This window comes from Andrena cerasifolii, chromosome 8 (genome assembly GCF_050908995.1).
Source record: "Andrena cerasifolii isolate SP2316 chromosome 8, iyAndCera1_principal, whole genome shotgun sequence".
NCBI lineage: Eukaryota > Metazoa > Arthropoda > Insecta > Hymenoptera > Andrenidae > Andrena > Andrena cerasifolii.
The window spans coordinates 2,198,801-2,213,280 of NC_135125.1; the positions used below are offsets into that span (position 1 = coordinate 2,198,801).

Genomic DNA, 14,480 nt, shown 5'->3' on the forward strand with positions numbered 1-14,480 from the left:
ATATTTAATTTAAAAAAAAAAATTTATTTTTTAAAAATAAAATTTTTATTATTTTTTTTTTAATTTGTTCTCCTGAAATCCGCTACTGAAAATCCGCAGGATGGATGCGCGTAATTATTATATGGCTAGCTTCTCAAAGTGACACAAAATATAACCTATATGCTATACCCGATTTCCTAAAGATTGCGGCGTAATAGTAATGTTTTGAATAGATGATAGAAGGTTCACAAATGTAGCGTAAAAGAACGAAATAGCCAATAAACATTTATTATCATGTAACATATAGGTTATATTTTCTGTCACTTCCAGGAGGGGACCACAGAATAATCACGTGCATTTTCCCTAGCCTTGGCGGCTGCATGTAAGGGATACCTACCCCACCTTGCATTAGTGGTACTTGGAACGATATTTTTGAGCCCGCGAGCGAGGACCTTCGGACCCTAATAATTAGTAAGCCGCCCGTTGACAGCCGAGAGCAATAAATCGGGTTATTTCTAGAACTGCACTAGATAAATATAAATGAAACATTTCTAATCTAACAATACTAAAAAAAAATATTTAAAAAAAAATGTATGTTAAACGATTTTATTAAACATGCACTAAAAACTGAATTAAAATGCACTAAAGACTAAAAAATAATTCTTTTTTTGTACTTCAATTTCTTTCCAATTCGAACGTATCGAATCATTTCTTGATATAAATTGTGTATTTACTAAGGCCTTCGTTCTTGTGGTTCCCCGAAGCTCGAGTCGAGCGAAATTGTATCGCTCACCCGTCTAACCTGTCGCCTGGAGTTGCTCGGCGATGTATCACCGATTATGAAGAAACAGAATTTCTTTAGTTTTCATCTTATCAATATGAAAGTGATTCTGCTGATTAAATTGACAGAAAATAATTTAAATCGGACTACTTTGAACGAAACGGGCTTTCAATTCTGCAAATAAATTTTATGTGTAATATCGTTAATAATGATAGTTCAAATTGTGTCAGGTTTGGTATCTTTCCATCTTTCCTTCTTACACTCCCGGACCTCTCCATCTTTCATTATTGCTACGTTCAGCGAGGCTCTGACGCTAGATGCAGCTCTCGTGCTGTACTCCTTCAAGACTTCACGATAAAATATAGAAGTCTGTGGCAACAGCGCGGCAGAGACAGAGAGAACAGAACATGTGGCAACTATGCGTAAAAAAATTTGTCTACCCAGAGTCCGGGAGATGTCATCTCTGTACAAGTTCTTTTTATCGACCACAGTAATTTCATTAGGGTTCGTTTGTTTACTGGGGACGCTTCGATCGATTCAGACCATAACAAAAATGAGACGGCCCCCTTAACAACATTGCGCTGATTTTACACACTTAGGAGAAGGGATCAAAGTGGAGTTCATTTATTCAAACATCCATTTCCAAGTAAGTATTATTTAATTTATAATCTTGAAGTTTACTTATTAAAAGAATTTCTAACTACTTTAAAAAAAAACGGGCTTGTGCGAACTTCGCTCTGTTTCCCTTTCCTGTTACATTCGTGTAATCCGATTCGAACTTCGCGCTTCTAAAGTTTATACTGTACGCCGCTAGACGGGAGTCGCAACAATACATTGTTGCGGAGTCGGCTGGAGAATTCTGATGGTTTGAGGGAATTTCTATGTGGTCCGGTATCCGTGGAGCCCTGATGAGCTCTGCTCGCGAAACGTGTGAAGTTAATTGAACGAAACGACTTGTAACGAATAACTTTGAACCGAATAAAGCTTATTGAACTGAACTAGATTAAATTATTGAATACTATCCGGAACTATTAAGAAACGAAACAAAGATATTTAAAGATTGATCAAAGGTTGGACTTTATTGTAACACGTCTGTGTTTTACAACGTCAGTGATGAATTGCGAGGCGAAGAAACAGGCTTCTTCGTACGTTCGATCCACTTTTTTAATCAATACATTGTTTCCCGAGGGATAAGGAAGGAGGCGAAGACAAATTTCTAACGTAATAAACTTCATCCCTAACTCTTTAAAGTTCGAACTTCGCGTTTTTAGAGCTTGCACTAAACACCGCTAGGGCGAGGATCGCAACTAGAGCACTAAAGAGGTGAGTATCCACCGCCATATTGGGTCCTCCGGAGAAAGAAGATTATTGAGTACCCGCCTTTTTGGGTATTGTCAGATTCACTTTATAAATAAAATATGCGTTGTTGATATTGATGCATAGTAGCACGACACATTATTAGAGTATTTTATTACATTTAAGTTTATATTTGGTTTATAAAGCGAATTTGACAACACTCAAAAAGGCGGGTACTCAATAATCTTCTCTCTCCAGAGGATCCAATATGGCGGATGCGCATACTGTTGCGAGGCCGGCTGGGAATTCTGATTATTTGAGGGAATTTCAATGTGGTCCGGTGTCAGTGGAAACCAAAATGATTCTGCTCGCGAATCGTGTGAAGTTGATTGAACTAGACAATTTGTAACGAATAACTTTGAACGAAATAAAGATTATTGAACTGAACTAAATTTAATTAGTAAATATTAACCAGAACTATTAAGAAACGAACACAGATATTTAAAGATTGATCAAAGGTTGGGCTTTATTATAACACGTTCGTGCTTTTACAACGTCGGTGATGAATTGCGAGGCGAAGAAACAGGCTTCTTCGTACGTTCGTTCCTCTTTTTAAAATTAATACATTGTTTTCGAGCGATAAGGAAGGAGGCGAAGACAAATTTCAAATGTGATAAACTTCATCCTTAACTCTTTAAAGTTTGAACTTCGCGTTCCAAGAGCTTGCGCTAAATGCCGCTAGAGCGAGAATCGCAACTCACAACATACTCAATAATCTTCTCTCTCCAGAGAATCCAGTATGGCGAATGCGCATACTCACCTCTTTAGTGCTCTATCGCAACTCGCAACAACACGCCACTAGGCGAGAATCGCAACACGCGTAAGTGGAACGCACCCTTTACTTGCGGTTACCTATCTATATGTGCTCGTAGTTTCATGACATGTTTTCTCGAATACAGTCAACGGTGCAATCATGACATGTTAGTCAATTTGTCAGTGTTCACAAGTGTATTATATAGTTGCTCGTAAAGCTTTATTACAGAAATATTTTTACTAGTCCACCCTTATGGCATCACCAGCACCAAAATCACCAGAACAATCAGAAAAAAATAGAAAATATGATAGACAACTAAGGTATAACGTTCGGTAACGAAGTTATTTTGGGGTTAGGGTTTAGATTTTATTTTCTTCATTAAAACCAATTATAACAGAATTGAATTGTTATTAGGAAGTACATATTCTTTTCTATGCAAGCAGAATAATTTGTAAACATATTACACTATTCTTGTAGATGATTTAATTTTAATATAATAATGCATGTGTAATACTTATATGGGTAGGTTGTGGGGAGATCATGGTCAAGCTGCATTAGAGAGAGCACATGTTTGTGTAATAAATGCTACAGGTCTTGGTACAGAAATTTTAAAATCTTTAGTTCTCCCAGGTATTGGAGCATTTACTATTGTCGATGGTAAAAAAATTACAAATGAAGATATTGGAGCAAAGTATGTACAGCAAACCTTATCAGTTTTATTAATTTAGTAACATAAGAAACAGTTGCTTTTACTATTAAAATTATCTATTGAATCAATTTGAATAGCTTTTTTCTAGAAGCTGATAGTGTGGGAAAATCAAGGGCACAAGTAGCAATGCAGATGCTTTTAGAATTAAATTCAGATGTTAGAGGTGATTACATAGATGAGGAACCAGAACAAATTTTGTATAATAGCCCAGATTTTTTCAACAATTTTACCGTTGTTGTAGCTACTTCCCTTGCCGAAAAGTAAGAATGATAATAGGCAATTAAACACCTTTTTTATACAAGCTTTAAATCTTGCAATTCTAAAAGGACAAATTTTCAGATCATTAATTCTTCTATCACAAAGACTTTGGGAGTTGAATATACCACTAATAGTATGTAGGAGCATAGGATTTATTGCATATATGAGAATTCAAGTGAAAGAGCATACAATCATAGAAACACATCCAGATAATGAAACACCGGATTTACGTTTAGATAGACCATTCGAAACACTAAAGAAGCATCTCGATTCAATAAATCTTGATGAAATGAGCTTTAAAGATCATTCTCATGTACCATATTTAGTTGTATTATATAAATTCTTAGAGAAGTGGATTTTGGATCACAGAGAATTACCTAAAATATACAAGGAAAAACATGAATTGAAAGAAATGATAAAGAAGGGGATGAGAAGAGATAGGACTGATTCAATAAATAGTGAAGAAAATTTTGAAGAAGCTATCAAAGCAGTGAATATATGTACAGGACATACAGAAATTTCAGACAGCGTGAGAAGTATTCTAAATGATGATCAGTGTATTAATTTAACAGCCAAGGTACAAGAGAAGTGAACTTCCCATACACAAATAAATTGACAAACTTTAAATTAACTTATTGTATTTACAGAGCAGTTCATTTTGGATTACCGCAAAAGCTGTAAGAGATTTTGTTGAGAATGAAGGACATGGGCTATTACCATTAAAGGGTACTTTGCCAGACATGACAGCAGACACTGAAAAATATATAACACTTCAGCAAATGTAAGACTGGTAATTATTTAGAAGTTTTCCATATTCACCGATTTCAATGATTTTTGGATATGTTATCAAGATCAAGATTCTGAACAACTTTTTCCAATACATGTTACCGCCGCACGACCTTCGTTTCCGAGATATTTGCGAAAAACTTCTGTTGATCTATACCGATGCAACGCATTCCACTTTCTAACTTGTCCCTGGTATTAGTATTAGTTGGGGCTAGATTAATGCGGGGCGCGCGTAAAGCATGATAGCGAATTGATGTGAGTTTAAACCTCGTGGGCACTAGCAATAAACTTGCGACATTTATTGCGCAAGACACTTCCATGAGTGTTTACACTACAGCCATTTTTTTACGCAAGTTCTTGCCTGCAAGTAGTTGCCAGAAAAGTCATGCGGAAGATATGTCCCGCGTGTCTACCCTGCAGTGTTACACTTGAGAGTTGACAGCAAATATTTATACGTAAAGTATCTACTATAATGTCAGTCCAACAAACTAGAATTTAGAATTAGTTGGACCAAACATTACTAAAAGTGATACAAAAATGCTGGCGTGCACGTAGATTCGGAACCGAATACTATGGTACACCTGCTTGCTTTCTACTCTCGTCAAAAATTTCCAATTCGTTCGGAAGTAAAATCTTTCTCAGAGAGAGAAGATTATCGGGTGTCTACACTATGACAGAATTTACTTGTTGAGACCAATTGTCGCATGTAATCAGAACTTGCTAGAGTTACTCTCAGGCGTGTTTACACAGTGCTGACATCAACTCTCGCAATAAATGTCGCGAGTTTGTTGCTAGTGGCCAGGAGGTTTTAGAGATTTGAACCAGAAATTCGCGGATGCCCGTCAACACCTCGATTCACATCAATTCGCTATCATGCTTTATGCGCTCCCCGCACTAATCTAGCCCCAACCAATACATTTGTTTTGTCCCATACTGGCGCATACGCTGCCACGGACGCGTACCTACTGTGTTTCGCGAATATCTCGGAAACGAAGGTCGAGCGGCAGTAACATGTATAGGAAAAAGTTGTTCAGAATCGTGTCCCCGACAACATATCATTGAAATCGGTGAGGATGGAAAACTTCCAAATAATTACCAAGACTTTTGTCCGCAGACATTTCTTATCACGATATTGAACTTCCTTGCTACATTGACATAAATTTATTTATTGTAGTTATCACAAACAAGCAGTAGCTGATGCGGAAGCCGTGTGGCGGCGTACACTACAGTTATTACGACAGTTAGGAAAACCGTCGGATTCCATTTCCGAAAGAGATGTTAAGTTATTTTGTAGACATGCTTCAGATATACATGTAGAAAGGGGAACGTGTATTGCAGATGAATATGATCCCAAAATCTTTGATACAAGTAATATAGGTAAAATTTTAACAACTTCTATTATTTCTACACATAGAGTGCCACACAATTATAGGACACACGAAACATGCAAATAGAAATTGCCAAGTTCTTTATCATTTTGCAATCTGAGGCTTCGTTTTCGAGTAATAAGCAGTCCAAATTCACGAGTTCGACTTCTGGAGCATGCTGTTTAAAAATCAGACAGCTGATCGCGCGGCCGCACGTACGCGCAGAGTTCGGAGGGATTAGGCTCCAGTGATGGAGGGGGAAACACCTACAGGAGCGGTAGTAATGTGTGCGTGAACTGACGCCAGCACCAAGCCAGTCAAGTGGCGCCAACGTGAACCGACACCACGGCCAACGAGCGTCACCGGGAAATATGTAGTCGACGCTGGTTGGCTGCGGCGTCACTCGCTTGGAGCTGGCGTCGGTTAGTCTCCAATCGTGGCGTCTCACGCCCACATTACCATCGCTCCTGTAGGTGTCTCCCCCTCCATCAGTGGATCCGAATCCCTCCGAACTCTGCGTAGCGCATTCACTCACGCGAAGCACCTGTTGATGCATGTTCATACGCGTGTGCCGCTGACAGTACTGCTCTAAATGTACTATATGCGCTCTAAAATAAAATTGGTTTGCATGAAAATTACTCGATATGTGGATCGAAATTCATAAACTATTGAAAATATTCAAGAAATTATGGTTGTAGCGCGTTCTGTTGTACATTTAATTCGACGAGGACGATGAAAAATATCCATACTACATCTACTACCTGTAAATACACTAACGTGCCGATGGCCGCGTGATTTTTAATGTGAAATTACATTTAAAAAAATATCTTCCTCTATGATTAAATGTAAGGCTATTATTGTATGATTGCATACCAGGTATGTTCAAAATAATCAAAGTAAAAGGACTGTGTAGTTTCGGTATATGAAGAATTCTTCAAACCAGTCTACGGAGGTGCATCCAAGCAGTAGCATCAGCGGTACAGGCGTGCGAATATGCATTGACGCATGCTTCCCGCGACTAAATGCGCGTATAAGCAAATATGCGGTCGGCTGTCTGGAATTTCAATACATAGCCCGCTCTAGGAGACGGACTCGAAAAATTCGACTGCTTATATCTCAAGAACGAAGCTCCAGATAGCAAGATTATAAAGGATTTCTCAATTTCTATTCGCATAAGGAATTTGCACATTTCGGTATGCCCTACAATTTTCAGTCACCTTGTACATTTGATTCTAAAGAATACGTGCGTATACAGAGTTCGGAGGGATTCGGCTCCACTGATAGAGGGGGAAACATCTACAGGAGCGGTGGTAATGTGTGCGTGACTGACGCAGGCGCAGTTCATGCACACATTACCACCGCTCCTATAGATGTTTCCCCCTCCATCAGTGGAGCCGAATTCATCCGAACTCTGTGCGTATATATAATAATGAATGAAGCTTGAGTCTTCGAAGCTATAAGGCTGAGTATTATAGACTGGCATTAATAAAAAATATAAGCACAAAGTTAAACACGTAGAAGGCTGAATCGTTATTTGGTTCAGCCTGTTCCTTTTTTTTTAAATTAAATTCTATATACCAGCACTTCTCATCTTCCTTAAACCAGTTTGTACAAGTATATTCAAAACATGAGCAATGAATAGTATGTACTTGTGGTTTGCAAAAATGTTGACGGCCGGATGCTGAGCGGGGCTAGGGGGCTACCTCGCTCGCGCAGCCCCAGTCTCTGCCGCGGAACTCCCCAATTCCCCACTCGTAGGTTCTTAGCGGCACACGCTGCATCCCTCGTTCTCTTCGTCACGCGGTGCTGCTGACCGATTCGTTGACGTGACGCGTCAGCCAATAGCGACAATACGTATGCCTTACCTCTACCACTATGTTAGAGAACCGTGGGCCTATGAGGATACACTTGATCGGACCACCAAGTTTCTGCTCGTCAACATTATTGCAAACCACAGTATATGTGTTACATTTCTATAATCTTCATTAAATGCTTTTAATAGTGACAGATATTTATAATTGGCTGTTGCATTATCCCTTGTAATACAAGTTTGTTTCTAAGACCAAATTCTTCAATAACATACTTAGCCGGCTCGAGCCTTTGTGCTTAAAGACTCAGCGTTAAGGTCTCTAGCTCTTACAGGTCAAGGTTCGAACCCAGAGAATTCTAGCGTTTACGATTTGCACCATGACTCGAGCTTCTAGAGCTCGAGACTCAAATCATACTCCAACAATGCTATATACATGCGTGTACTAATCTTATCTGCTTTTTTCAGTGCAAAGTTTAGAAAATCCAGAAAGTATGATGATTTACTACGTTGTTCTTAGAGGAGTTGAAAAATTTCAAGCAGAATACAATTCATATCCCGGAGAATTTGACGACCAAGTAGAGCCTGATATCGTTAAGCTTAAAGTAATTTGTTTTAAATGAATTTATAGTACTAGCAGTATAGACTTGAAGAATGTCTAACTTGGTATGTATTATTTATTCTCTTTCAGGCATGCATAACAAAATTATTAAACGAGTGGGGATGTGGACCATTGGCGAAAGATGATTATGTACATGAGTTTTGTCGATTCGGTGGATCAGAATTACATTCAGTATCAGCATTTTTAGGTGGTCTTGCAGCTCAGGAAGTTATAAAATTTGTTACGAATCAGTATAAACCAGTTCATAACACCTTCATACATGATGCAGTCACATTAAACTCTGGAACATTTTTTTTGAATATTAAGTATTAAATTAATAACAGATTTCTATATCAAATAAAGAAATATAGAGTTTTGTAGATTATATATCTCTTGTATATTTTTATTTTTTATCACATAGCCTTTTTTCATGCCTAAATATATAATATTAGTTTCGCGGTAGAAATTTATTGCAGTACACGTCTGTTAGAAATTTATTAAAACTAAAGTTGAACTGGTATAGTATCAACACTTTAATGTAGTAATTAACCAATACACAAGTGATTCTGTTCTTATTTATAATAAACTATTACTTACAGTAAATATGTACAAGAAGGAAAGCAAATTAATATTTCATAATACATTTTAACCATTCGTATGCAAATATTTGACCAGTGTTCTACTTGCTACCAGAACTTAATAAAACAGGTTACGCTTTAATTTTATATTTTTTTACTCTGTACGGCATTAACATCATATCACGTTATGTTACATTACTGTATCAATAATAAATAAGGTGTATCTTGAATAAACTAATTAATCGTTAACTATCATTAACGATACTACAATATAAAACTGACATGCTACTTTCGCACGAACTACTTTAAGGCTGCCGTCTCACTGGGCCTTGAATGTGTGCGTACGCTCACCCAAGCTAGGAAAAGCGTGTACGTATACGCGATGTAGTAAACAAACCGTTTCAACCAACTTTCGTCGTGGAATCGGTAAGAAGGAAGTTTTTTCGGGTATAGTTACCTCCAGTAGACATCCGTGCAGGCAGGTCTGGTGCATTTGAACACTAATAAGCACCGTACGTTGAAATAATAATGAACTTATGAATCGTGTACTGAGTACAGTTCGAAAAGTGACAGAATGAGGCTTCAAGGCTTCTCCGTCAGAGGCGTTGATGGTATATTCGAGCCACGTAGCACCAGCATTGCACAGTGGTCTGGAGAGTGGCCAAAATTCAATTTCTCAACTTCAACTTTATAATGTATTTTTTTTTTATGAATTGACAACCCTCCAGAGCTTCTAAATCCGCATACCTTTCCTTTTTCATATGATTCTTTGATTAGATATAATATTACGAAGTCAAAATCATAAAATTTTATGTGAATCTAATTGTTTTAATTACCCATTATAGAACATCAAAATACGTGTTTGTATTATATAGTTATATAGCTAAAGAAGTATATTTCACTTATTTATATGTGTTATAAGCATTTTTTAGTCCATGTACAAAGAGTGCAATGTTTATATCAATTTAAACTTTGAGAAGGCTTATAAAAAAAATTATTAAGAGTGATTAACGTCGGACATTTCTTACATGAAAGCTTACACGATTGCTAACAAAAGCACGCAAATTTCACGTGCAGAAGAAAATGAATTTTGCATTGGAAAAATCGAAATAAAGGTGTTTTCAATTTTGGCTATAAATTTGAAGCCGCCATTTTGAATTTTGAATTTTTGGTGTCAGATTCTTTATCAGGGACCTTAAAACCCCTTGATCACCAAGTTGAAAAAAATTTAAATTTTGGCCGCTAAAAGTACATATCCAGACCACTGTGCATTGGTTCAAATCCAAACTAGCCGATAAATGTAGGAAAAACATAGTTGCCGATACGTATGGAGAGTCGTATCGCGCTGGTGCCGCATTTCCCCTATTATTATTTTGTCGTCAGCAGTGCATATCGTCCAGTGATGCCAGAATCGTGGGACGTGGGACCATGGTCATAGGAATATAGGGACGGAGGAATAGTTGCGACTTTAGGCGAGGGGAGTGATATGTATTTAAGGGGGGGGGGAGAACACCTACATCTGCCTAGATTTGATTGGTTGCATTATACGCATGCTCGGTACCGCTAATTATGAAAAAGTGTTTGACTACAGATTAGTACTTACATAGAGACGTCTAATTGTAAATATATACTAACGGAGTGATTATTCGCGAATATAAATTGTAAAAATAATGAAAATTGAAGAGAAATATGCATCTATAATTATTAAAATATATGAGGTGAATATGCACTGCATATCATACTACGAGAAACGCTTCAAATATGGCTGCCACTATCCCTGCTTGCGACGCGACAAACGTTCATCAATACGCATCACTGCGCTTGAGCGAAGCAACAGCCGATAGAAAGAAGGCGTATGTTACCTCGTCGCCCCTCCCGCAAGGAGATTACCCCCTGCAACTATTCCTACGTCTCTATATTCTTATGTCCATGTTGCAACGCGACAAACGTCATCATTACACATCACTGCGCTTGTGCGAAGCAGGAGCCAATAGAAAGAAGGCGTATGTTACCTCGGCGCCCCTCCCGCAAGGATATCACCCCCCCCCCCCACGCAATATTCCTCCGTTGTTTACGATTGTTGTGATCAAACAAATTTAAAATAGAAAAGTCAATCTACGCAGCGATTTAAAAATAGTTGTTATGTCGATAAAAAAGCCGTGGAAAAACAGCGAGTACGTTGGCCGATGTTGTATACAAAATGATCCAGAATGAAAATTCGCATTTGTGAGTTGATTGTCAAGGTTCGTGCATAGTTCTCATCACATTACGGTACGTAACTCATTACAGGACTAGTGTAAGACCTGTACTGTTCGATAGTCATCCTACTCTTTCGATTCTGACATTTGTTAAAGGTGCACATTTGTAAGAATGGCGCGAATAAATCCTGTTCGTGTTATCCAGTTGCTCATGACAACATTCGACGTAGCGAATATAAAACGACCGGATGCGAACCAACAAGAGGTGGAACTGCACGATATTGTAGCAGATATTATACGAAGAAGTGTCGAGGACACAACTTTTACCATGGAAACAGACACGACGTTGGAATTCCTTCAACCATTTTGACCACATTCAGAAGAGTTCGTTGATGAAGAGGCACTATCGCCAGAAGACTTACTTGAGGTATTTGAGTCAACGTAAGGTGAAGAACAAGCCTGCGTTCCAGAAGAAGGTGGGCTCGTGGGCTTGGAATACAAACAAAACGCAGTCGATTTTTGGAAAGGTGGTAAGAAAAAGCGTCTGTCACTTGAGAGTGTTAGACAAAAGTTCAGAAAGGTAAAATCGGTGTCACAGTTATACAGATGGGAGCACTCTTTAGAAAAGGGAGGGAATCGAAGGGAAAAACTAATGCAAATATTCCGTTCTGTTTTTAATCAGTTTTGTGCTTCTACAGACGTAAAGGCTATAATCCATGATACTGATTTGCGACAATGGGCGTTGGAAGCAAATATAGCGGTTTCTCTTCAAAATTTTAAAGCCTCGCCAATGTGGATATTAAATTTTAAAAGACATTATAATATTGTATCTCGGAAGATAAATAAGTTTATTACCCGCTCTTACGCGGCGGACACTGCAACTTTGGAAAACAGTGCTACAGAGTTTGTTAACATGATCAAAAGTGTAATTGACATTGTCGGCCTGGAACATGTGTATAACGCGGACGAAAGCAATTTCAACCTTGAAATGCATTCTGGTCGTACGTTAGCAGTTGAAGGCACGAAAAAGGTGGAAACAGTTGTTCAGTCCCTTTCAGCAATGACACATAACTATACCATATTACCCGTAATCTCTGCAGCTGGGAAACTCATGTCTCTCCTTCTAATCGTGCTGAAAGAATCAAGTGGAACGTTTGGTCCTTAAGTGAAGAAAACATTATTTAATGCTCCAAACGTACATATACAGGCATCAGGAAAATTAAGCACACAATTATTTCATGAATGGTTTACTAATGTATACATACATAATACACAGACCTCAAGTGCTCTTCTGTTAGATTCCTGGACTGGGCACTGTCCAGCTTCTATGTTGGAACTTGTTCCCAACAATAAACAAGTCGCCATTTACACTATTCCAAAGAAAACAACCGGTATGATACAACTGCTTGACGTATACGGATTTCGGGTATGGAAAGGCTTCATGAGAAAATTTTCAGATACAGTACTCCTTTTAAACATAGACGTTAATTTGCATTTGTGTAACAATATAATAAAACTACAATCACTAACTCACAATCAATTGTCTGCACCAAGATACAATGCCTTGTTCAGGTATGGATGGTACAAAAGTGGGTACATACCTACTAATTGTAAACCGACGTTTGAACATCCTGTGGATATTGCTTTTAAAAATCAAGAAAACATAGATCCACCTAAATGTGCATTCTGTGGTGCGCCAGCTGTTATTCGTATATAAGGGAAATACAACACAATGTCAATAGAAAAATGTCTATTGTTTTTAGATTTTCATCTATCAGAAAAACACTGGTAGAGGTTTATAGCTTTTATGTTATACGTATTAAAGATTTAATTTGTTAACTTTCTCATTTGTTAAAATCTGAGTTGTATAATTTATTAATTTATCAATACCTCTTTCGTTCTACAAAATGTACTTTTATTTGTCTTTATTAATCTATTAGAACAGTAAATAAGACCAATTGGAAACTATTTACTTAATTATTTTTACAGGTTCATATCTACATATTTCGTAGTAAAATCTGTTATTTATTCTGTGGACAATATTAACTTTTATTCGTTTCATATTCTTATTTTTTTTATAGAGATATCACTTTCATGAAAAAGAACTAATCATTTTATTTAAATTGTGCATGCAAAAAAGTATGAAGGCATTTGATAATTTTTTTCAAATGACAAAATGAAATCAAGACTTCAAATTTAAATTTTTATAAAATAATATATATACCTGTTTCTCTTATTTTATTTGTCATTGTTTAATTACTTGAAACATATATATAATAATGCAACCGCATTAATTGTCGTCGAAATAAGGATTAAAAGATTTTTATAGGATGATGCAGGAAAAATTCACGGGATAGGTGATTAATAAGATCACATATGTTTGTTACAAGTATGAATACACTTCCTGTGATAAACCCATGATTCAAGAAATATTGGTAATCTTTGATACCATTTATATCAGAGAATTTCTAATAAATTCTAATAAGTGAAACTTGAAGATTAGGCGAAAAAACAGATTGTAGAGATAGATTTCAATACACAATATATGTATTGACTTTTACTAAAATTGCTTACAATTAGAAAGAAACATGCAATTTCTTAATATACTAATTGTAAGTATTATAGCTATACTGTGTTGTTATTTGTGATTTCCAAATTTTTCTTGTTAGTTACATTGTAAAAGCGCCATTAATAGACGGGAAAATCATTACACAATCTACGAAACTATCCATTTTATAGGTTCTAAGTTAAGAAGAAATCTTAGGACAAATAGGAGTATTAAATAACAGTACTCCATTTTCATAGAAGCTCCTATCAATATTTGGTACTAAAATTTTGTGCACATATCCTTTCTCTGAAATACAATATGCGATGACCGATGTATGATTCATTATTTTCTGGGTTTCTTTAATTAATATACATAACAATAGATACTTCACTGTCACGCAGCAGCATGAAGAACCTTTTCTAGAACAAAAAAAATTCAATAAAATTTATTAAGTATCTTGACTGAAAACTGGACAATGTTATATCTTAAATTTGATTCAACCATCGACTGTTACCACACCTAATTATCTTTCTCCTTCACCATCTCCTTTTCTTTTTATACCACATAACATTCAGATTATTTTTAGTCGTTTACAATACCTATGATCAATTTAATATTTCATTGAAACACTACCTTACAACATATTCAAATGGCATAGAATCTTTTAAATTATTTTTAAATGTTATTCTAAAAATTAGTTTTAATAACAGGATAAAACTCTAACAGTAATGAATGTCCACAAAAATTTAATAGGGTAA

At 36.7% G+C, this 14,480-nt stretch overlaps 1 protein-coding gene and 2 long non-coding RNA genes across 5 annotated transcripts; 2 read left to right on the forward strand and 1 right to left on the reverse strand.

The window, feature by feature from the left end:
- The first annotated feature begins 3,012 nt into the window (after nucleotides 1-3,012).
- On the forward strand, nucleotides 3,013-8,783 carry App-bp1 (Nedd8-activating enzyme E1 regulatory subunit APP-BP1). Of its 2 annotated transcripts, none has more exons than XM_076817843.1 (8): nucleotides 3,013-3,190; nucleotides 3,397-3,561; nucleotides 3,657-3,839; nucleotides 3,919-4,414; nucleotides 4,485-4,618; nucleotides 5,798-6,000; nucleotides 8,266-8,402; nucleotides 8,489-8,783. In XM_076817843.1, exons 1-8 carry the CDS (start codon nucleotides 3,123-3,125, stop codon nucleotides 8,729-8,731), a joined length of 1,629 nt encoding a protein of 542 aa, XP_076673958.1. In that variant the 5' UTR covers nucleotides 3,013-3,122; the 3' UTR covers nucleotides 8,732-8,783. The 2 variants fall into 2 exon arrangements, with proteins under 2 accessions (XP_076673958.1, XP_076673959.1); XM_076817844.1 differs by having other exon boundaries at nucleotides 3,107-3,227; nucleotides 3,668-3,839.
- A 2,251-nt stretch (nucleotides 8,784-11,034) lies between these two features.
- LOC143372276 (uncharacterized) lies at nucleotides 11,035-13,031 on the forward strand. Of its 2 annotated transcripts, none has more exons than XR_013086252.1 (2): nucleotides 11,035-11,247; nucleotides 11,331-13,031. It is a non-coding gene; the product is annotated as an uncharacterized LOC143372276 (long non-coding RNA). The 2 variants fall into 2 exon arrangements; XR_013086253.1 differs by having other exon boundaries at nucleotides 11,380-13,031.
- Nucleotides 13,032-13,690: 659 nt separating this feature from the next.
- LOC143372288 (uncharacterized) lies at nucleotides 13,691-14,376 on the reverse strand. Its single transcript, XR_013086265.1, has 2 exons — nucleotides 14,242-14,376; nucleotides 13,691-14,141 (listed from the first exon to the last, which is right to left on the reverse strand). It is a non-coding gene; the product is annotated as an uncharacterized LOC143372288 (long non-coding RNA).
- Nucleotides 14,377-14,480: the final 104 nt, after the last annotated feature.